Here is a 22,346-nt window from a genome sequence, read left to right on the forward strand (position 1 = left end):
CACGCCCCGGGGCGGGGCCGGGCCGGTGGGTGCGGGATAAACCATTACACCGGCCGGGGGGGCTCGGGGGGGCGGGGTCCGCAAAGGCGGCGCGGAGGCGGGGCGCTGCCCGACCCCCAGAACCGGCCAAAGCAAGGAAAAAGAGATTCCCGGGATTCAGAGATGAGGGATTGCAGCCAGCAGCGCGGCCCTTTAACCCGTGAAGAGCACGCGGTGTTTCAAGGGGCAGTTCAGACCCTACGGCAGACTGTTACGGCATAAGTCTATGTTTCATGCAATGACCTCACGTTAAATATTTCAGACCCACATTGATTAAGGTTGGATAACGCCATGAGGTGGCTACGCTTAAGTAAATGGAGTTTTCAGGTGGTTTTAATCGCCTGTGCATGGTGTTTTCACAGCCGTGGTACTGTTGCTGATTCACTCATTCCCTTGTTGATCTATTATGATAAGTTTGTAAAGACAGACATTAAAATCAGTAGAAATAGGAATTCTAGAAATAGCAGAGTCAAACGTGTACATTTATCTCGCATTTTGCACATTTAACCAGCAACCAGTGCTACTATGAATTCCTCTGTATAGCCCTGTACCAAGACAAAAGAATTGGTACTAGGTACACCTAGGTACTGTTTAGGTAATTAGATTTATAATTGAAAATAATTTTGTTTGAAGTTGTTATAGAGATGTCTAGACAAAAGTAATTTATTACCTAGAATACATTGAAGAATGTCTCAGATGTACCACAACTCGAAATTAATGAGAACTGGGGAGAATGAACTGTAAGTTTACACATCTCTGCCAAGGAACAGTGAAACTAGGTATCAGGTAATTCTGGCAGCGGGAGATTGCAACCACCGATCCAAATCACAGCCCAGACTCATGGGCCACCAACCCAAATTACACCCCAGACTCATTTCTAGAGATTTCTAAGCTTTAGTGTGCAGAATCAGAAGGAGGAGGGGAGTATGATAATGATTTCTAGGAATCCTTGTGTTTATGTATGAATACCTAATGAATATGTGTAATGAATATATAAACTGCATGATTCTTGTGCTTGGTGTGCGTTGTTGGTGAGAGCACTCCCCTGCACACCCAGCTGTCAATAAAGAAGTGTCTGCTTACCTGCATCAAATTGGTGTCGCTAAATTCTTTTATCCCGTCCTTTCGGTGACAGGATGATCCTATTTGTCTGTAGTCCTGGCACATACCAACATTTTACAAAAGTAATTTAGAAGCAACCTTGAGAACTCCTACAGCAGAACACAAGCACAGCTTTAAGTAAAAAGACCTTTGCAGCCCTTGTGGATTGAAGGCTGGGAGGACACTTTAGAGAGAGATGCATACAGACTGGGCAGTGTTTATTTCTTCTGGCCTTAGAATCACAGAACCATGTTAGAAAAGACCTTTAGATTGAGTCTAACTGTGAACCTAACACTGTCAAGTCCACCACTAAACCATATCTGTAAGTGCCACATCTACACAACTTTTAAATACTTCTGGGGATGGTGACTCAAGCACTTCCCTGGGCAGCCTGTTCCAGTGCTTGACAACCCTTTCAGTGAAGAAATTTCTCCTATTATCCAACCTAAACTTCCCGTGCTGTAACTTGAGGCCATTTGCTCTCATCTGATCACTTGTTACTTGGGAAAAAGAGACTGATACAGACCTTGAAGAACAGAAATCTCTCTCGACTGCTCTCGGACTTCTTGTTGCAACTTCATCGCTGCCTGTATGAAGAAAAACCAATAATGGACAGTAATCTGAGAGCTGTACCAGGGTAGGAAGCTTTCTCCACATCTTTAACATGGGCCCCAGGGAGGCAGCAGGCTTCCCTAAGAAGTGGGTCTGGTCAGCATATTGGGCCTTCTGTTCCCTGCAGGAGGGAGTCTCCTATGACGATGACCTGTCTTTTTTTTCCTTTATGGAAGCAGTTTTGACGCAGGGCATAGGCTGACTGAACCTCAGTGACACCTCCAAGCTAGATGAGCCATCATCCTTGTTACTGTTCAGTTCCACTTGCAGAGCCTCGTACCTGTTACACAGGGCACCTGGGGAGGTGAGGCAGTGACTGAGATGCTCCCATTGCGCCAGGCAGGAACTTGCCACCGCTGCCCCCTGTCCCTGAAGTGACTGCATTCAGCCAGGCAGAGGGAGGATGGGGAAACTTCTGTGCTGTGTGTCCTGCCTGCTCTCGGGCCTGTCCCAGGAAAGGTTGGGCACCTTGCTGCTTCTTCTCAGACACTGAACGTAGCTATCACAGTAACAATGGCAAAGGTGGTGAAGTTACATCTAGGTAAAGTGATTTTATCTCCACAAGCAGCAAGCATTCATATTTTAAAAGGCATTAGATTATATCTGGAATGTAACATAACCTTCAGATTTCTGCAGGTTTGGTATTCAACATGTGATATGGCAGGAATTAGAAGGGGATGTTTCTTCCATTGTAGAACCAGGTTAGTTTTCTTCCTTATTTCAAGAGGCATTTTTCTTGCTTTTCAGACCAGCAAACATGTCAACTGTTGTCAGATTAAGGTTAAAACAATCAGCAAAGAGATATAATATTCTTAATAAAATTTGACAGTAGTGAAATATAAAGCACAGGAAATAACAGTTCTGAAATTAAGCAAGCTGTTTGTTTTTTGTTTTTTTATAGAATTCAGTTTCTAAGATATGCAGTTACCATGCAGAGTATTTAATTATGTATTATATTTCTGCTTGTTCAGATGCAGTCTGCATGTTCTGATGCAGCTCTACAGGAAACTGTGTTTTCAGCATACTACAATCCCTATCATGACATCTCAACTGAAACCCTAAAAATGACAAAAAAGTGCCTCCTGCTTCAGTTCACAGGAGCAACATGCAAGAGGAGAAAGCTCACAGTCTGGATAGTCATCCTTTTCTCCTCTAATAAAAAGCCCCAGCTGATTTAATTAAGTCCATTTCTTCCCAGCACACTTAGGTAATACTCATTCATCCTATACTTTCTGGTCATAAATTTTCTGCTATAAAAAGGTAAGCTCTGAAGAATTACAGGCTTTGTAAGAGCTATTGTCACCTATGGCCATAGTAGCTCTCACTTGCCATAGAAGCTGTCACAATTTAGCATTGATTCTAATAATGCAGTTTCTTCTAATCACATCTCACCTGTGTTATGAACTGAAATAATCTGTTGCACTGGCCCAGATGGCCTCCTAATTTCGGCTACTTGATTACTGCCTGCAGCCCACAATTAACTTCTTTTCACTATCCATATGTTCATTGCCTCTTCTAAAAAAAAAAAAAAAAAAAAAAAAAAAAATTACTACTGTACAACAGCTATGGTAACAAAAGTTCAGAAAACCAGAGCAGAATTATGGTATCGGGATACAGAAAACAGAATTTTAAACTTAAAACTTCTGGATCATACATGGTTTTCATCTCTGGATCAGCCTCACCTTTCTCACAGGTAGCAGAAAGCCAGCAAACCTTGGCTTTGGTTACTTGACAGAAATGCAGTTATTCTTTCATACCAGATCTAGCTCATACAAGGTAAATGCACAGTCAGTGTAAATACATTACTGAGCTCTGAAAACAATACCAAAAATTCTGCAGGTTTCACCAGTAAACCTACTGCAGATGGGGCCTTAGTCCGAAATACTTCTATAGTATTTAGGGATATGAGACTATTTGAAAAGCTGCAATTAGTTTTTTATTCTTTTTTCCTCTGTGTATTTGCTTAGTAAGGTTGCAACAACCACTGCAGTTCTCAAGAATCTCTGCTCTCTGGCTCAAAGACCAGACAACTAAAGAGCAGTAAGGGAAAATTTAACTGTCAGCTAAGCAGGTGCAAAGCAGCCCTGGAGTAGGTATTTGACAGATTAAAGAACATAAAAATGTCTTCTAATGAACCTGATATTATGGGTGAAGTGAACCTCATATTTATTATTATGTCAGTCTGCATTTGACTAACACTTGAAAGATCAGCAATGAAACGTGTTTAATGGATGTCAGAAACAGCAAACAAGTTTTTTTTAATTTTTGTGTGTTTTTTTTTTTGTTTGTTTGTTTTTTACTTTGAGCAACTTAACACAAAAGCAGCTACCAAAGTCCAACAACAGTTTTGGAGAGACATATTGACAGGTGGTGTCTTATTTTGATTCTTTTTATGAAGATACTTCATGCATAGCAAGGTTGAAGGTTATGCTGAGAGGGGAATTTGCATCTTTGCTGTAGAAACGAAGCATGGTTTCACAAACTACAACTTTCTCATGTAACTATTTACAGAAATGAAAGATGCCTGCTGCTCTGACTTGTGTTTCCATTCAGAATTTGCATAGAATTGGAGCTTCTGTTGTCCACAAATTGAGTAGAAAGGGCAGTCAGCAGGCACAGCGGGTGGCAGCATACACCTTCCTGTGCTTGGAAAAAAGGAATTGGCTGAACAGCATAAAAGTAGCTGAAACAATGTGTTGCTTTGGATCCTTATTATTTAAAGTAACTAAGACAGTTGTCAGAGGAACAGCACATGCAATATTTAATACATATCTTTGTCTTTCTGCCTCTTATTCACCAGATGCTCCCATTAATTCCAGGTCTCAAGACTCAAATCTTCCAGGAACACATCTGTTTCTTCCTATTGCCTGATTAATCTTTTTTGGAGAGTTGAACAGAATGGCCTACAGAAACATCCCAGTTGAAGTGTGGTAAATAACCAGACAGCCCTTCTCACCCACTTTTCAGTTTGCAGATATCAAAAGGGGCTTTCTTCAAGCCTATACAAAACCATACAGGCACAGTATCTACAGCTGCTGTAACTCTCAGAGTAAGAGCAAGGATAAGAAGGTAGCGCTCAGATAAGGGTCCCAGATAAGCTCAGTAAAAACTGCTGAATTTTCTTCTATCAGAGATCACTGCAGTATTATGTATGGGGTCTTGAAGGCCAAGAGGAAGCACCTGCTCAGTGAGGCTCAGGATTGCTCAGATGTGTTGAAGATCCTCTTCATGGTGAATTGGGAGCTCATTGCACATTGTCTTGTTAGAAGTCTGAGAAATTCATGCTGTTTTTTCCAAAAAGTCACAAATACTATTCAACCGCTTGGCTGATTTTTTTTTTTTTTTTCTTCCAAAGCTGTGCCAGGCAACAGATGGATGAAAACCACACACATGTACATGAACTTCCAAGCAAAACTAACAGCTTCATTTGGGGAAGGAAAACTGCTCCCTGCAAGCCTGCCTTGGGAACCAGACCAGGCCAGACCAAGAGTCTTAAAACAATAATTTGCCATGGCTTTTAGAAATTAAACAGTTCAAAATCTCAGCAGCTGGCTTACTTTCTACTGATTTTTTTTTCCACATTACTTTGCTTAACTTCTCCCCCATTTGTGAATGTACTGCATTAGAATGTTTCACTTCTACAGACTGCATTTGCATTCTCACTGTGTTTCTATCTCAAAGGCTCCTGCTAACTATGTATTTGGAAATGGTGCTTTAGATGTTTAATAATGCTTTTTGGGTGGAATGCCTACATACCTAGTTGCTCCTGCCTGAAATCAGTAGTATTTTGAGAAGAGGTAAGAGAGAATCGTGTTCACTTTCCATCATTGTTTTTTCCTCAAAGGTTGTACACAGGTGCTGTACTTTTCTCCTCAGAGATCTGTGTTGTAGGATGTCTCCAAAGTGCCTGCCTTTGGTGGTAACCATCAGGCTGTCTCTACACTCCCCAAAACACTAAGATCTGAAAATAGTACAGTGTAAGGGATTTACCTTCAAGTTCCTCCCTTTGTCTGGCCTTACCGTAACTGTACAAACTCATGCATCTTCTGTGTGTCATCTGCTCCATGCTCCTGCAGGAATGTTTGTTATGCTAGCACCTCTCCCTTCCCACACACTGCTATGGAAAAACAGAACTGCGTTCCTGAACCAAGGACATGTTTGGAGTACATCATCGGTTCAAAACACGTACAAACTCCATTTCCTCCAGCCTTGCTCTGAGATAAGATGACTTGAACAGCATGTTTAGCTGAATGCATCCAAGCAAGCCAGATAAAGGACAGTTCCAGCCAAAAGCCACACAGTATGTTTAGCATAACATTATGTGCGAGTTAAATTCAGTTTATCCAGCAGAACTATCTGCTGTAACACAGTTGAGGGATTATAGCTGCCTTGCATCTTTCTGTCCTTGTCAAAGAAAATCCTTCAGAAAAACACTTTTGCACCACAGTGGGAATTTTAAGGGGAGGATATAGCCTCATTGCTGTGACCTCAAAAGAGCAGTTTTAAAACCAAAACAAAGTACACATAACCAATGGCATTTCAGAACTGCTAGTGAAGGACTGTTTCTACAAGCACAGATAAGGTATCATCTGTAAGGAGACTCTCCCAGTGGAAGCATGCCAACACAAGACAGATGTCACTTGGAAGAAATTTAAACCTGGCTGGTGAAGTTCAGAGTTCATTTTGGCTTAATTACAAACCGAGCACAGATTTATGCAAAGCAGATTTAGTACAATATGTAAAATTAATAGAAGGCCATCAAATACAAACCGGGGGTGCAGTCCCAGACTTCAGCTTTGCTTACCTCAGTTGTAAGCTCTTATGTCAAATAGCTTTGGATAAAGAAGTGAATGGACTGACTGCATTCAACTGCTCCGTTTAGAGTGATGAGGTTACTGTTACTAATCAGAAGACCTTACCATAGTTCTACATCCAGTGGCAGAACTGCATGAAATGACCTTGGCAGGCCTCAAACTTCACCTGCTCAGTTTCACTCCTTTCCTCTTGCTACCAGACAGAACCTGCATTAGGGAACAAATCTGCCCAAAATTTAACTGCCACTGTATGCTGGGTTTGAGTGACGAGATTTTTGGTAGCAGGGGAGGGGGCTACAGTGGTGGCCTGCTGTGAGAAGTTTCTCAAAAGCTCCATCTCCAAGTTGGACCTGACCCACCTCAGGCCAAGGCCCAATTAGCAAAGGTGACCGTGCCTCTGTGATAACGTATTTAACAAGGGGAACCTGAGAGGGGAAGGGGGGACCATGAGGACAAGTTACCAGGACACCTATGAGAACACTGAGGTCAGTGGAAGGAAGGAGGAAGAAAGGGGGAGGTGTGCCGGTGCAGATCACTGGAGGAGCAGAGATCCACCTGTGGAAGACCCCACACCAGAGCAGGCAGCTGCACCCTAAGGCCAGGATTCTGTGGGAAGAAGCAGCCCCCACTGCTGTTGTTTGGAGCTGGGAGAACTGCAACACGTGGGGGTGACCCATGCTGGAGCATCTCAAGAATGAAGCCTATGAGGAGTGTGGACGACTGTCTGATGTGAGATGCACCATGTGGAGCAGGAGAAGAACACTGAAGAGGGCTCCTCCATGACCTTGGAGGAATGACTGCACCCCCCATCCCCTGGGCTGCTGGGAAAGGAGGCAGAGATATGGGGAACAAACCTGAAACAGGAATAAGGGAGGGGTGGGGGGAGGTGTTTTAAGACATGTTAACACTTCTCGATGTCCCATTCTGTTAAGTGTTGGTTTTGTTAGTGTGTGAATTAAAGTGATCTTGGGTTTTTACCTGTGACCGTGTAAATGGGTGAAGTGCCTCTCCCTGTCCTTATCTCAATTCCTGAGCCTTGTTATTTCATTTTATTCTTCCCAGCACTGAGGAGGGAGGAAGGGGGGCAAGGAGTGAGCAAACAGCTGTGTGGTGCTCAGCTGCCCTCTGGGCCTAAACCACAACATACAGGCAGACTGGTTATTCTAGTCTAAGTATCTTCAACTGAGAAATGAAAGATCTTTCAAAGACTGCTGAATTATAAATCCTATGGATTTGCATCCATAAATCCATTGCAGGTCCTGTCCATCACAGGTAAAAGCTTAAGGGCTGTGACAGCTGAGCTTAAATGTTTCATGACAGCCTACACCTAATAGCTCCATCCTCTCCAGGAGGACACCTTTCCACCTTTCTCATGGCAGAGTGGGTGCTGGGCCTTCAGCTGCTCCCTTCCGCTAGTTACAAGACAGTAAATACAAGCTCATGACAAGATGTCAGAATACAAACTGAGGGGTTGCACACAACCCAAGTTGTAAACTCCCTTCAAGAGTTTGATTTTATCTGTGAAGAGTCCTTCTTCCCCCTTTTAGCAAGGGTTAAAAACCCCCTCAAAATATACAAAACAGCCTAAACCAAAGCATTACCAAACCCACATATTCCTTTTATAATGAGACTATGACAACGTAACAGCAAAAGCAGACTAACAGGGATTTCTGAAGTCTTCAATTCTTCTGCATAAAGACACAGTGCCAGAAATGTAACCCATTCCCTTATTTACAGTCATCATAAATCACATGAAAGCATGCACACTGGAACAACACGGTTCTAAACATTACTTCTTTAAAAAGTGCTGTACAGATGTGTTCCTTGAATACACACATTCCATGCTCTGTGGTGTGTGACTGAGCCACCCTTGTGCTAGGACACTACTGAACCCCATGCCTGAGCGTGCCTGGAGATAATGTTTTGGAAGGGACAGGGAGTAGTTTCTGGGGAAGCAGCTTATTTCCACACCAGTAGCACAGTGGGCTTTTGGCCCTTGGGTACACTGCCAGCCCCACAACAAGGCTGCTGTGTGTCATCCCTAGCACTGCCAAGTTCTGCAGTGGCCCTGTGAAATGCCAAGTCAAACTCCTGAAAAGAGACAATTCCCAGCTCCGACAGACATTTGGTACATGCTACATTAAAATTCCGCAAGGACTGCAAAAAATTTCTTGTAACTGGCACATGAATCTGGGCTAAACTCCACCATAGCCACAGCCCTCACTCTGAGCTGAGCACAGTGCTAGAAGAGCAGAACAAAGCAGAGCCTTTCTCAATACTGTCACAACTCCTAGTATGAATATGGCCAAGAGCAGCTCCAAAGCTGCAATACTGCTGCTGACCTCCAATTCCTGTAGGAACAGCAGGCACTGAACTCATCCTCTTATACTCTTAGCAGCAGATTGGCTCTTTAAGTCAGGCTGCAACACACACAAAAGCAAAATCCAGGTATTTGGGCTGTGCTGCTGTTCAAATAATCATCCATCTCCTTAAAGAGAGTGATATGATTTTGATAATCCATCTACCATTTCTTTTTCTTCCTTCACTCGCCAGGTTCAGGCCAATGCTAGCTTAATATATCTTATCTCAGAGAATGATAAGTAAGCCAAATGGATGATCATCCGATCCAAAAGCTATGAACAGTTTGTCTTTAACAACTGGAGAAAGGTTGAAATTATCTACATTCTTTTGAAGCAGTTCTTCAGGTTGGATACACAATTCCGGTCCAGGAGAGGACACAGGGTTTAACTCCTTGGTTTCAGGGGAGGCATTCTTCTATTTGCCTCAATATTGGACCAATTCACCAGCATAACATTAACATACTCTAAATAGCATGATCTTCAAATGGCAAAAGCAGGATCCATCAACTGAAGTAGCCTTTGCCACGATGCACGTTATCTACCAATGCAGGTACAGCAGAAACAGTCTCACAAAAGCTTTAAGGAACATCCATCATCACTGTAGCACAGGCTTAATGAAATCTGAAGTTTTACACCTGAGGCAGAGCTTGTGGAAAACAATCTATCCTTAAAGATCTGGAGAAACCTAAACAAAAAGGTACATAACAGATTTTAAAATATGATATATCTAGTTATTAACAGCAAAACATTTATCTCAAAGTGTAGCATTATAGTAGCAGTAAATGGACTAGCACTGCATATGGTGAGCTAAAGCACAGTATGAAAGACAAAGCCATACTGTCCATACTAAAGAAAACGTTACAGGTAGTATGAACACTTTGAGAACATAAGATATTGGAAAAACAAAGAGAGTACGACATACCCTATATTCCTATAGTACTTATCAAAGAAAATGAAACAGATGAGCCTCTTTTCCATCACGTCATTTTCACCTAAATCTCATTATTAATTAATAAAATACATTTTTCTCTCAATTGTAATTAATACATTCCTGCCATACCTTAATTGTCCTCTTGACTAAATTTTTTTTTCCTTTAAAAAACAACCAGATACATTCAGACTTATGGACATTTAACTGGGCTCCAATACAGCCACATTCTTCCTGTTCCAAGACAGTAATTTTCTTTCAGGAAAAGAGGCAGGTGGTGTGGCATTCTGCCCTGGAACCCACTATCTGGTTTTCAAGCAACATTCACCTTCCACAGATGAAGTCCCTACCATTTGTGAGTTAGAGCTCATCACCCCTAAAAACCATGGTTAAAGGCAGTGTCTCCCTAATTACTAATCTTTACATCCCAGGAAACCAATGTGTTGCTCCACAGAGAAGCTATTTAATTAACTTCCTATATTTTATGTGTCACAAAGATATTTTTTCAATTAGAAATCACTGAGTATATACATTCCTTAATAGACCCTTATTTACAACAAAGACAACTGCAAAGGAGCTAAACATCAACTAAGTAGATCAGAAACGTCTGTCTTAACCATGCTGTACAGAGGCATGCTTCTTTTACCTGCACATTTCACCTTAGGTTGATTGCACATATGCTGACTGTAAATCTCTTCCTCTTTCAGTGCAGATCCTACGTGACTGCACCAGTTTTCCAAGACTTGATCTGCTGATCTCAGTCTACATTCCTATTCTTCAAATTGTTTTGTCACAGGAGAATGTCCTTCTTCAATACTTCTATATACAGAGACTAGATATTTTCAAATATTGAATTAGCACTTCGAAAGTTTCAAAGAATTAAAAAAATCGATAAGCAATAGAAAAATACATTAAGAGTTTTTAGAAAGCTGCCTTTTCCTCATATTGCTAGAATTAAAAAGTTAAGTAGTGTAGAACTAATTGTGTGCCATATTCTTAATGAGTTTTATTATGCAAAATATTCCAAGATCACTGTTAAGCAGACATTAATATCCCAGTCCATAACGTTTCAGAGCCTGCATTAAATGTAGATCAAAGATAAAAGACTATCTGCTAATAAAAGCTGTGTGACTCAAGATAACTACCCATCCTACTAATGCTCCACAGCAATCTACAGTCCAAGAGAAAATTTTCATTGAAATCTACTGCTGCAAATGTGAAGTTGTGACTTCATCACAAAAATATGAAGAGGCAGAAAAGCTGCTACTGAAGTAATTAAAAAACCTGGCACTTCTCATTTGGGTTATAAAACATATGTTTTCTGGCTGAACAGGTAAATACTTCCGTTTACTAAGCGTGAATTATTAGATCTTTTAGTTAAGGTGCTGCATTAAATAAAGAGGATGGGATAAACTACTAATATAATAAAGGAGTAAAAAGAGAAACTGATCTGCTTGAGCTGAACAGCTGGACTCTGTAGAATGATACTACATATAGGCTACCAAAACAGAGTAGGTGAAATAAGTAGTCAGCATGAACTTACCTTGGCATTTAAATTTTTTTCCTCATTATTCTATCTTCAGTACTTGCACTTGCCCATCCCCTTTCAGGGTATTCTGACCTATGTCCTTCCAATAAACTGCTACAAAGTTTAAGCCTACAAATAAAAAAAAAACCCCAAAGACTAAGTGGCTTTATTATGGTAACCTTTTTATACTAAATACAGCTACAACCTGTTATTTACTCTAGTACAGATGATAACAGAAGAACATAAGGACAGAATTTTACCACACAACATATAAATATTGACTAATGCATCCTTAAGAAGAATAGTAAAAAAATAAAATAAAAATCTGTTTATAATGAAAGCTTGGATTGAAATACAGCAATAAAACAATCATGCTTCTAACTTAACATGGAAAAAAAGCGCTCCTGATTGATGAGCTGCGTTTTATACCTTTCCAGCCTGAAGTCTGTATCTCTGCAAGTTTTGCCATCAGGAAGAAAGAAGTTGGGTTTTTTCTGTTTCTGATTGTTCCATTCTGAAGAACTACTGGCTGAAATCGGGTCACTGCATAAAAACAAGTAACATTGTTGTCAGCTACAAAACAAATTAATCTCTAAGGAGACAGAGAGGAAGCTTTCAGCTCCTAGGGCGAGGAAGTGAGAGGCTAGTAACAACTGCAGGGAACAATTTGGTAAAATGCTATTGCTTTCCCCATAAGACAAAGACATTGAAAGGGGCTCAATCATCTTCCAGCATCATATAATGGCAGAAGCAATAGAAAACAACAGATGGAGAGTCAGACTGGAAAAAGCCAAGGAAATTCAAAGAACAAAAATAACAACCACATGTTGGAGGAAATGGAAGGAGGAAAAAAAAAAAAAAAATCAAACCAAACCAATAGTATTAAACAGTGAAAGAAAAGAAAGATAATAAAAGCAACAGACACCTTCACAGCACAAGCAAAACACAGAAAGAACATAATAATCATGATGGTATTTACCTTGTTATTTCTATACCATGTTGTACTGTCATTACTTCATCATTTTCACCAAAGGCTTCCCACTCTGAGCACTTTGAAAAAGTCTCCTGATGTCCTGATTCAGTAAGACTAGAAAGAAAGTGAAAAGGCCTGAAACTACAGACCTATGTAACACAGTTCCTCTTAAGTCTTCTGAAGGGGGCTAAATAGACAGAAGAAACCATACCTGTATAAACATTTTTACTATGTTAATGTGAAAAGTCTACGAAAACCTAAAAAACTTAAATTATTGTTCCAGCTTTGTTGTGTTCTAACAAAATTTTGTACACAGTTAAGCCATGCACTTCACATAGCCTATTATTTCTCATTTATAGAAGAATTTCTTATGCAGCAGCTAGAAAAGGGGAAAAAAGGAAATATGATTAAGACCAAGTGGTAGAGGAATAGTTTAATTCCTAAACAACTTAGAATAAAGGTGTTGGCCTGAAAAAACTCTACTCTTCTGTTATCTATTTTTGAACATTAACCTCACTCTCTACTCTGTCCCAGTCTCAGGCTGGGTGACCAATTCCTTGTAGTTCCAGCAAGCATTTTCTTCCATATCATCTTTCATAAGGCAGGGAAAAGCTTAATCAAAATACACAAAGCTTCTTTCACATTCCTACATGAATACATATTCTCTATAATACCTGTGGCAAACATAACATGGTAATAACTAAATTGGCAGCAAGTTTCAGTATTTGCTGGCAGATTTAACGAGTGCATGCTGGGCTCCATTCCCTTGCCATAACATCCATCAACTTGTACACACTCTGTACATCAAAAAGCAGAATGCAGTGCACGTAAGAGGTATGAGAAATAACTATGGCAGATGTCTAACAATTTCAGAATTACAATTTCTGAAGCAGAAACCATGCTCCATGAGAAATGAAGCCCACATTAGTGTTGTCTAAATCTACACAAAAAAACATAACCTCTGTTGTGTCTTCTGACACTGAAGTTTCTCTACCTTTGTAATGGACCACTGAAAATACCTGCTATCATACAACACAATTATTCTGACAGCATTTTCCTTCCTTATTAAATTGCACACACATTTAGATAGAATTAAAGCTGTTAACAAACGGATGGGTAAATACCAGTCACATTCCAAAAGTCAATTCATAGTATCAATGAATCTCTGTAGGGAGAATCATTTCATACCTTTCCAGTGTGTGGTACATATGCACATAATGGTTTTTGCTCTTTGAAACCACAGAGGAGTCAGAATTGTTTCTTTTTCTGCGTTTCCATACTGGAGAAGAATCAGGAGAACACGGACTATAAAAATAAGACACAGATTTTACACACACATTTCACTTGTGTTTAAATGCTTAGCCAAGTTCTGCAAAATGCACATGCTACATAGGAAGACTTCTTTTGAGGTATGATTCTTCAGTCACAACAGAGTAACATACAGAAAACGGCTCAAATTTTGGTAGTTTTGGAAAGCAAACCCAGTCACAGCAGCAGAAGAAACCTGGAAGCAGAACCATTTTAAGCTCCACACATGTGCCCAGATCAAGATATCTCAGTAAACAAGGAAGTGCATGAGGTGCTTCACTCTTAGTGTCCCCGCTGTTCAACAGACAAGTGTAACACTGTTTATTAAAGTCACTCCTGCTTCTGAAAAAGGTATCCTACTTTCAACACTTGCCAACAGTGGTTAAAGAAACCTCAGTACTCTACTGTATAAACAAAGAAGCTGAAAGAACACTGTTTTTCTTCTGTTAATCATGTCAATACAACTCTGTAATACTGGTAATTTTTCCACATTCAATGGTCTGTACAGTAATCCAGTGATGGATTACATTTAACAGCACAAGTGCCAAACTCCAAAGCTGAGCATTAATGGCTCTCCCTCACTAAAGATTTCCTACAAAAAATTGACAGCATCAACATGTATTGAATTATTTCAGTAAGTTAACCACAGATGTTTTATCTCATACCTCTCTGGTATGTAGTAAGTCTGTCTGTAATAGTCTTCACACTCATTTCTCTTCTGCTTTTCGTCAAACACAAAGGAGCCAGAAACGTCCTGATCTTTGCAGAACCATTCCTGGGAACTGCCTGATGGCTCTGTACTACTAAAAACAGGAGAGAGAAAAAAAAAATAAAAGAAAGCATTTAAAGTACTACCTATCTGGCTTACTGCTCCAAGCAGAAGACAGTTAAACTGCAGTAATAATTAATAGTTAAATTTATATGACATTCAAATGGTGAAAACAACTGCATCTTCCACTGTAGGTCACTTACAACACAGCTAGAACTATTAACACAATAAGGTTAGAGAGCTCACAGAATTCCATTCACTTTTTTCCTCCCAATTTACTAGTTCAAATCTTGTAAAGTATTAGGTGGTGTCCATCAGTAGAGCTACCCTTGTTAAAGTTCTGAAAATATAAAAGAAATTCTGTCTTGAGCACAGTTGCCACTCTCCTGCAGAGAGCACAGAAATCTCTCTCTAATCCTCTAACAAGGATCCTATTGCATGAGAATGGTGGTTCCACTGACATCAGAAAAGGGAAAGATGGAAAGCTTATCAAGGTCAAGGAACAGTAATCACTGAATTTTTGCTTATGATTACTCCTTTCTGGAAAAATAACTTTACTTTGTGCTCACCAGTGTAAACACACAGTACTACTACTGTCTAAAGTAGTACACTCCAAATGCCTTCCTACCCAAAGTGCCATGCTGGAGATGAATTTAGACTAAATAACGGAAATATCTTGAAGACTAACAGAATTCAACAGGAAAATAAGGCACTGAAGGAGATTCCCTTTTCTGAGCCTCATCTACTCTCTTGCTCCATTAGGAATGCTCTAAAGGAAATAGGGTCTTCCTGAGAAGCAAGAGACACGCTGACTTAATTCACCCATACACACACTGGCTGCAGATCCCAGGTTTCTTCAGTAGGAGGATCCCAGGCATGCAGTGCTATCTTCCACAGCCTGATCTGCTGGTCCCAGGACCTACGGCTATACTTCTTAAATTTGTTGGGAGTTCTAGGATGGACTCCTGGTATTCGCTGATTCCTGTAAATAAACAGTAACATTTATTGCTTCAGAACATGATTATTAAAAAAAAAAAATCCTCAGTCCATCAGATCACACAGGCACCAGTGGCCTAATAAATAAAATTTTTGTATTTTTATACACTTAACTGAAATGTGTATATTCTAAACCATTGTCAAAACCAGACCACACAAGCAACAATAACATGCTGAGTCAGATGAAAAGTTCATCCAGTCCAGCACTCTGACAGTTTCCAAAACTAGATCCCTACTGACCATGGACAAATATGAAACAGAAGCAGAGCAACTTGTACCCCTTCAACACCATCCCAGCCTCCAGCTACTTCTATCTCAGTTTTCCAAAGTCAGGTGCAGCTTCTTTGTGTTTAGTATTGTACTGAGTCTGGCTGGAATGGAGTTAACTTCCTTCGTAGCAGTCTCTGTAGTGCTCTGTTTTGGATTTATGGCTGAAATAGTGCTGATAAGACACTAATTTTTGGCTATTGCTGAACAGTGCTTGCACAGCTTCAAGGCCTTCTCTTTGTCCCAGTCTGTCCTGTCCCCTCCCACAGCCACTAAGTTGAGAGGGGAAATTGCTAGGACAGGTGACTCAAATTACCCAAAGAGGTGTTCCACCTCATATAATTTGATGCTCAGCAATAAAACCCGGGGCAGAGGAAGAAGGGGAGGTGTCTTCCAAAGTGGCCACTGTTCAGAGACTGTCACAGCACCTGTCTGCTTGTGGGAAGTAGTGAGTGATGACATTTGCATCACATGCTCTTTTCTCCCTTTCTTTCCTTCACCTATTAAATTACCCTTACCTCAATCCATCACTTCTCTATTTAACTGTGTTCCTTCCCTATACCATTGGAAGGGGAGGGAGCACATAGCTGTGTGGGTACTTGGCTGCTGGCAGGGGTCAACCCACAAGTTTTCTTAAATTAACATTTATTCTGCCATTATCCATGCATTATTACAATGGGGATTGCTATAATTCTAAACAGCATTTGTCTTTTGGGAGTATAGAAAACAAAGACCCCCACTCTCTGGGTAAAATGTAAGTGATATGCCTTTACACTGAATCTACACCGGGTAGACACTGTAACAATGGTGTTGGGGAACACCCCATGGCTGGAAGTGCTGTTTCTCAGAGGGTATCCCACACCCAGATCCTGTCCACTACAGATTACTGGAGAGGTCTTTCAAACTGTATCTTCAGTACAAAATAATCCTGTTTATAGTCCTTCCAAACTGGTGTCAGCTTTATGCCGGGGGGATGCGTATCACAATAATGTTTTAAAACACACCAAATACCCTGGTCTCGAGTGGTTCCTCCTACCAGCTTCACAGATCAATGTACCTGGCCATAACACTTTTTGTAAGATAAAAGAGATCCCTGCTAAGGAACAGTATTATAAACTACCCTGTTAAAATGCCACCCAGAACATTCTTTTTTAAAAAAACTTATCCAATGCTTTTTCTGAATGTTGTTCTCATCTTTCCCTATTCTCCACCTATGATTTAACTGATCACAGCACAGCTATGTAAGTGCCAGGCATCATCGTAAGCCTGGCCACAGTCCTACCATTGATGACAAAGCAACAAGCAAAATTACAATTCACAAAGCAATTCAAGGCTCTTTGAAGAAAAAAAGTATTACTGAAAATGTGATGATGATATTGTGTGATATCTGTGATCATTTACAGTATCTGTTGTTGATTTTCAGTCATCTAGTCTAATCTTTCAAGTTTTGCTCAACAAGCTTGCAGTGTCCACTGCACTTGGCTGGCAATTTTCACAAGACTCTTACAGCTAGAATCCATAGAAAGCTGGCAACTTAAAGTGGCAAGCCATTTAGAAAAACATCTCTAAAAAACAACCCTCAAAAAAAACCAAGAACACAAATGCACATCCACACATTAGTACAAACTAGCTTCTGAATCTTGACAGCTCTGCAGTAAGCAGATGGGGCTGGCTAAGAAACCTTCATTTAAGTGTCACAATTCAGACTCTGAAGCCCTAAGTGAAAGCAAGAAATACAGGTTTTGATTTGTTAGTTACTGATGAATCACTGAAGACTGGTTTCCCTTACCAACACCTAAATGCGAGGCTTTAGTCAATCCTCAATTCAAGGCTGCCATTTCCTAGTATCAATTAACTTCACACTGACCTAGCAACACAGTCACCAGAAGCATCACAGGGAGATGATTAATACAGTATTTAAAGTTGCTACTAGCAACAGAAACACATAAAGGGAACATTCAGTTTTCAATTTTTCTTATCTACATTTGCTCATATGCAGAAAATAGCTGGCTTTGCTCTGATAAAAATCAATTTAAGTTTTCTTCACTTACTGTTCATATAATTTTAAGAGAACTAAAGCTGTGTGCTGATCTACCCACACACCAGGAACAAGTATGAATTTATTTGGAAATGTGCAACATAGTACAACTTACTTCGGAACTTCTTTAATGTATCTGTCATACGCAAGGGTATTCTTTCCAAAATTGATCTGTTTTTGTCTTCTCCTCAGAACCACTTCATCTGTCTCCCTTTCAGCTGGATTAGCAGAACCACTTGAAACAGAACTTAAAAATAGAATTAAGTTGAAAAAAACCTTAATAGCTTTACAACAAGTTACATAGACACATACTCTAGAACTGCATGTATTCTTACTCTGATAGGCAGCAAGCACAATTCTTACTTCACTAAAGAAGTGAAAGTGGTGCTAATCAAATGAGTCACACCACAAGAGTAGGTTTTGCAAGTTCATGCAATTGCTCAGGTTTGTAACAAGTAAATATACACCTGAGGGTAATGGCACTAGAGCTGCCTTACTAGAAGCTTACCTAGTTCAACAACAAGCAATAAAATGCTACATGATTATTGCACGTATGTGTAACAACCTCCTAATATAAATATGAAAAAGCTTAAAGTCAATAAAACAAAGATGGGTAATATAAAGGACTCTAGCATGAATGATCTAATAGCCATTTCCCTCTCCAAGCCTCAAAGGGTGGTTTTCATTTCTCCTTTCACTATTCCAGTATCTTCTCTTACAGAAAGTCGTAATGAATATGCAATTTAAGCTGAAAAAGAGAATCTAAAATGATCATACAAGTAGCTTTTGAGATAAGACTTCTCAGTGCTAATCTCCCCTTAAGACTTCCTTCAGGCTTGATCTGAAACAGCCTGGCCGCATTTCAAATCTTTATTAATGCATGTGAAGTAGTCAGAGATCAGATGGCTATTGCTAAAACCAACACAACAATAGTTAATAATTGTTCAATACCTACGTTGTCATTTTTTTATTTGATGTCCTCATTGCCTTGCCTTCTTCAATTCTACCTTCCCAGTCGGGGCAACTAGAAAGAGGCCTAGAATATTCTGGTGGTGTAGAGCTGGAAAATAATGAGATCTCAATATGAACATTTTTTGCTCATAACATATTTAATGAGCAGAAACTTCAATAGTGGACAAAAACAGCTCCACAACTGTAATACCATGGCCATGCCCCTACTCTCAAACAAACAAAACCACATCAGCTTAAGTCACCTTCAGCAGTGATGCAAGATCATCAGTTTTACTTTCCAGGGAAAGAAAAGAGTCATGAAATTAATGTCATGTCAGAACACAAACCTGACAACCTCTTAGAATACTTCCAGTTCAGCCACTGTGAACCGCTCCCCCTACTACCTGAGGACCTTCTCAATACTGCAGTTCCATCAAAAAGCACAATTTGTGAAATTACTTGAGGTCAGACTCAGTCTAGCCACTACTCTGTGTCATCAGCTAAGGACTTGGCAAAGGACCAGGGAGATGCTTAAGAAATAGAAAAGTGCCCATCACATGAGCAAAACTAACATTTTGTCAGACACCATCACACCCCAACATCATCAAAAATGTAAACTCTCCTGTGTAAAGCCTAAAAGGGCGTTGGGAAGCTTTTAGTTAAATAATCAGTTGGATCACTGATGTTCTCTGAGTGGAGAAACACCAGGCTCCTCATTAACTTAAAAAACGTAACGAATTAAAACCGTATAATGCTGTAATATTCTGAAGTGCTGAAAACTTCTCCTTTCAGTGTTAATGCCTCAACATTTAATGTAATACAGAAGTAGATTTAGCTTATAGTCTTACTTCCCTAAATGGTTTCACATCAACACGAAATTACCATTCATGCCGCAATGTAATTTTAACAGAAGGATTCCACACTAAGAAGGAACATATCTGCTCAGCAAAAAACACAAAATGCTGCTAGCACATCCAGTCTGACTCAGTCATAACATACTGTTCATATTTATGACAGCATCAGACATCAAAACCAATCATGAATACAAGGGCTTTCCTAAGCTCTTCAAAAGATTCATGCGTTAACTGAAGGATTGTTAAACACACCATCAGAAATGACAATCACCTTCATACAATGTAATACTCTGATAACGTATAAATTATATATAAAGAAGCTTTCATGTGCCCTCAGTAAAATATTTCATCTCTTTTAACTTACATTCTACTCCATTTTCTGCAATAACCAAGCACTCGCCACTTTTCATACTTCCTGTCAGACATTAAGAAATCTCAACAACTTCTTCCACCTTAAGTCTTTAGTCTAGAATATGCAAAAGCAAAGCAAAATACTCCCAGGACTACCTACCCATAAAATTTGATCTCATCCCAAATTGTCCTCAGTACTGGACTACAAAAAAAAAAAAGGGTATTTGCTACAAACTGTAGTACAGCTGAATATACTGAGTGCACTCAAGTAGAGAGAGAAACATCATGGTTGCCCAAACTTACAGATAAAGATGCATAAGCAAAACATAAAAAGTAACAGCACATTCCTTCAATGGGAATTTTATACTTGAAGACTTCAGCAACAGGGCTTAAAGCACTGCCTCAGTATAGACCACTTCTCTCTCATATGGAATATTTGCTAATATTATGGCATGTATTTCAATTAGACAAACTGAATGGTCTGAATGGTCTGTTCCTGCATAATGTAGATAACATTTGCTAACTCTGTGCTACTGTAGAAAACATTTAATTTAATCACATCCAAGGTTTTGTTGTATTCCTAAAGAAAAGTGTGCAGCAAAGTGAAGATTTAAACAAACTTCACATTTATTCCTTACCTCTCTAGCTCCTGGTCGATATGTCCACACTGATACTCATCAAACACCGAAGAACCTGAATCATTCCAGCTTCTACATTCCTGTTCTTGATGCCAGCAGTGTGGATGTTGCACAGAACTAGAAAACAAGAATTTTCATCAGAAATCAAGTCACTGAACACTGCATTTATAAACCAAATATGGACAATCTGAGTATCATCATTTATAGTTACAAAATGCTGATTTGGTATAGATATGTGATTTGCATCAATTTATTCAGGCGACACGAACTTAACAAAGGTGTTAGACAATGCAAATGCTGAGAAAAGGTCTTTGACTAATGCAATTAAGACACCAGAATATTAAAATAAAACATTAATATTTAGGACCAAAAGTATACCCTTCCTCTATTTGCAAACAAAAAGGGGGAAAAAAAACCCAACTGAGGACTATCACCAGCTTATGGAGCTGCTGACATTCCTGTCAGCAATACATTTGACATTTATATACCATTCTATCCAGTACTAAACTTGTGGAAGAGGCAAATACAGAAACACCACTTTAACACAACAAAACAGCATGTCTAAGGACAAGGAGATCAACCACTTATGTGGAAACACTTTTATACAGGAAATTCTTTACCAGAGACTGCTGCAGAGCCCTCACAAATAAGCATGGGGCGATGAGCTAGAGTGAAGTGCTTGCAACATGCTGGAAGGAGAGCCAGAGATTGCTTAAGGATTAAGAATTATCTACATTTTCTGGTGGCTTTCACATCTTAAATGATAGGTTACTAAACAAAATACCATCACAGCGCCTACTAACAACAACAGGCCTGGTTCTGGGCTAAGGACCACACCCACAGATTCACCACCACCTGCCTGAGTGCTCCTATATTGCAGACTCCAGACAATACATACACTGTTGTTCTGTATGTGAAAGTAAACATACCGTTCTGTACGTGCAAGGTCTCTGCACTTTTAAAGTCAACAAGTGAGAGGGAAGGTTTTGTTATTTTAAACCTGGATTAGCAACCTGTGTTTCCTTTCCCTTCCTCCTCCACCCTGACTGGCTTTGGGAGCTGCCTGCTCCCAGAGAGCTCGAAGTTACTAACACACAACACAAACAGCTTGCTCTGAATCATGGATCTAGGCAAAAGGACACTTTCAGCACATACAGTTTTTGCAAAGGCAGTGAACGAATAAAAGCTTTCTCTAACCACCCTCAACAATTACTGAATTTAAAGACTTGAAAGGAAAAAAAAAAAAAAAAGGCACACCACCTAGCATGCCTTAGGTACAACACTACCTGAAAGTCTAGGGAAAAATGCTAACAGAAAACGATGCCTTTCAGATATATTCCAGTATTTCTTAAATCTCCAGTGATCTGCACTCCCCGCCCACTTCAGCGTCAGCCTGAGGGCAAGCCCTCGTTATCCCCAGCCGCACTCCAGGCATTTCACCCGAGCGCACACGCTGTTGCCTGGGCTGCGGCGCATTTTTCACTCCCAGCCCAACTCTGCCCACATCCACAGGAGAGCAAAGCAATCCCGGCAAGGAGACTCCCTCAGCCTGGGCGCCTGGCAAGGAGGCGTTTGGTGGAGGGCGGCAAGCTGACGGCAGCTGCCTACCCCGCCACCGCTGGCGGGGACCGAGGAGGACGCGGCTGAAGCGGGAGGAAGGTGGACGCCGCCGACCCTGCGACCTCCCCGCCGCCAACCCCGCAAGAGGCGGTCTGGGACAGGCAGCGCCACACCCCCGCCCGCCCCGGGGGCTCTAAAGACGCCCTGAGGGAGCGATCCCGCCCCGGCCCTCCGCGGCAGCTCCCACCTGCGCGGCCCG

At 40.5% G+C, this 22,346-nt stretch overlaps 2 protein-coding genes across 2 annotated transcripts in view; both read right to left on the bottom strand.

Annotated features, from left to right (window-relative positions):
- SLBP (stem-loop binding protein) overlaps positions 1 to 1,721 on the bottom strand; it is a 9,411-nt gene extending 7,690 nt beyond the window's left edge. Inside the window, exon 1 of the mRNA XM_026846912.1 lies at positions 1,642 to 1,721. Coding sequence (XP_026702713.1) covers positions 1,642 to 1,721 — 80 coding nt within the window. The remainder of the gene's footprint in view (positions 1 to 1,641) is intronic.
- A 929-nt stretch (positions 1,722 to 2,650) lies between these two features.
- Positions 2,651 to 22,340, bottom strand: LOC113479193. Its single transcript, XM_026846943.1, has 12 exons — positions 22,335 to 22,340; positions 20,528 to 20,644; positions 18,689 to 18,793; positions 17,849 to 17,980; positions 15,259 to 15,414; positions 14,329 to 14,466; positions 13,544 to 13,660; positions 12,362 to 12,469; positions 11,812 to 11,925; positions 11,398 to 11,511; positions 10,501 to 10,686; positions 2,651 to 9,611 (listed from the first exon to the last, which is right to left on the bottom strand). Exons 3-10 carry the CDS (start codon positions 18,715 to 18,717, stop codon positions 11,406 to 11,408), a joined length of 900 nt encoding a protein of 299 aa, XP_026702744.1. The 5' UTR covers positions 18,718 to 18,793; positions 20,528 to 20,644; positions 22,335 to 22,340; the 3' UTR covers positions 2,651 to 9,611; positions 10,501 to 10,686; positions 11,398 to 11,405.
- Positions 22,341 to 22,346: the final 6 nt, after the last annotated feature.

This window comes from Athene cunicularia (assembly GCF_003259725.1).
Source record: "Athene cunicularia isolate RWA chromosome 4 unlocalized genomic scaffold, athCun1 chr4_part1, whole genome shotgun sequence".
Classification (NCBI taxonomy): domain Eukaryota; kingdom Metazoa; phylum Chordata; class Aves; order Strigiformes; family Strigidae; genus Athene; species Athene cunicularia.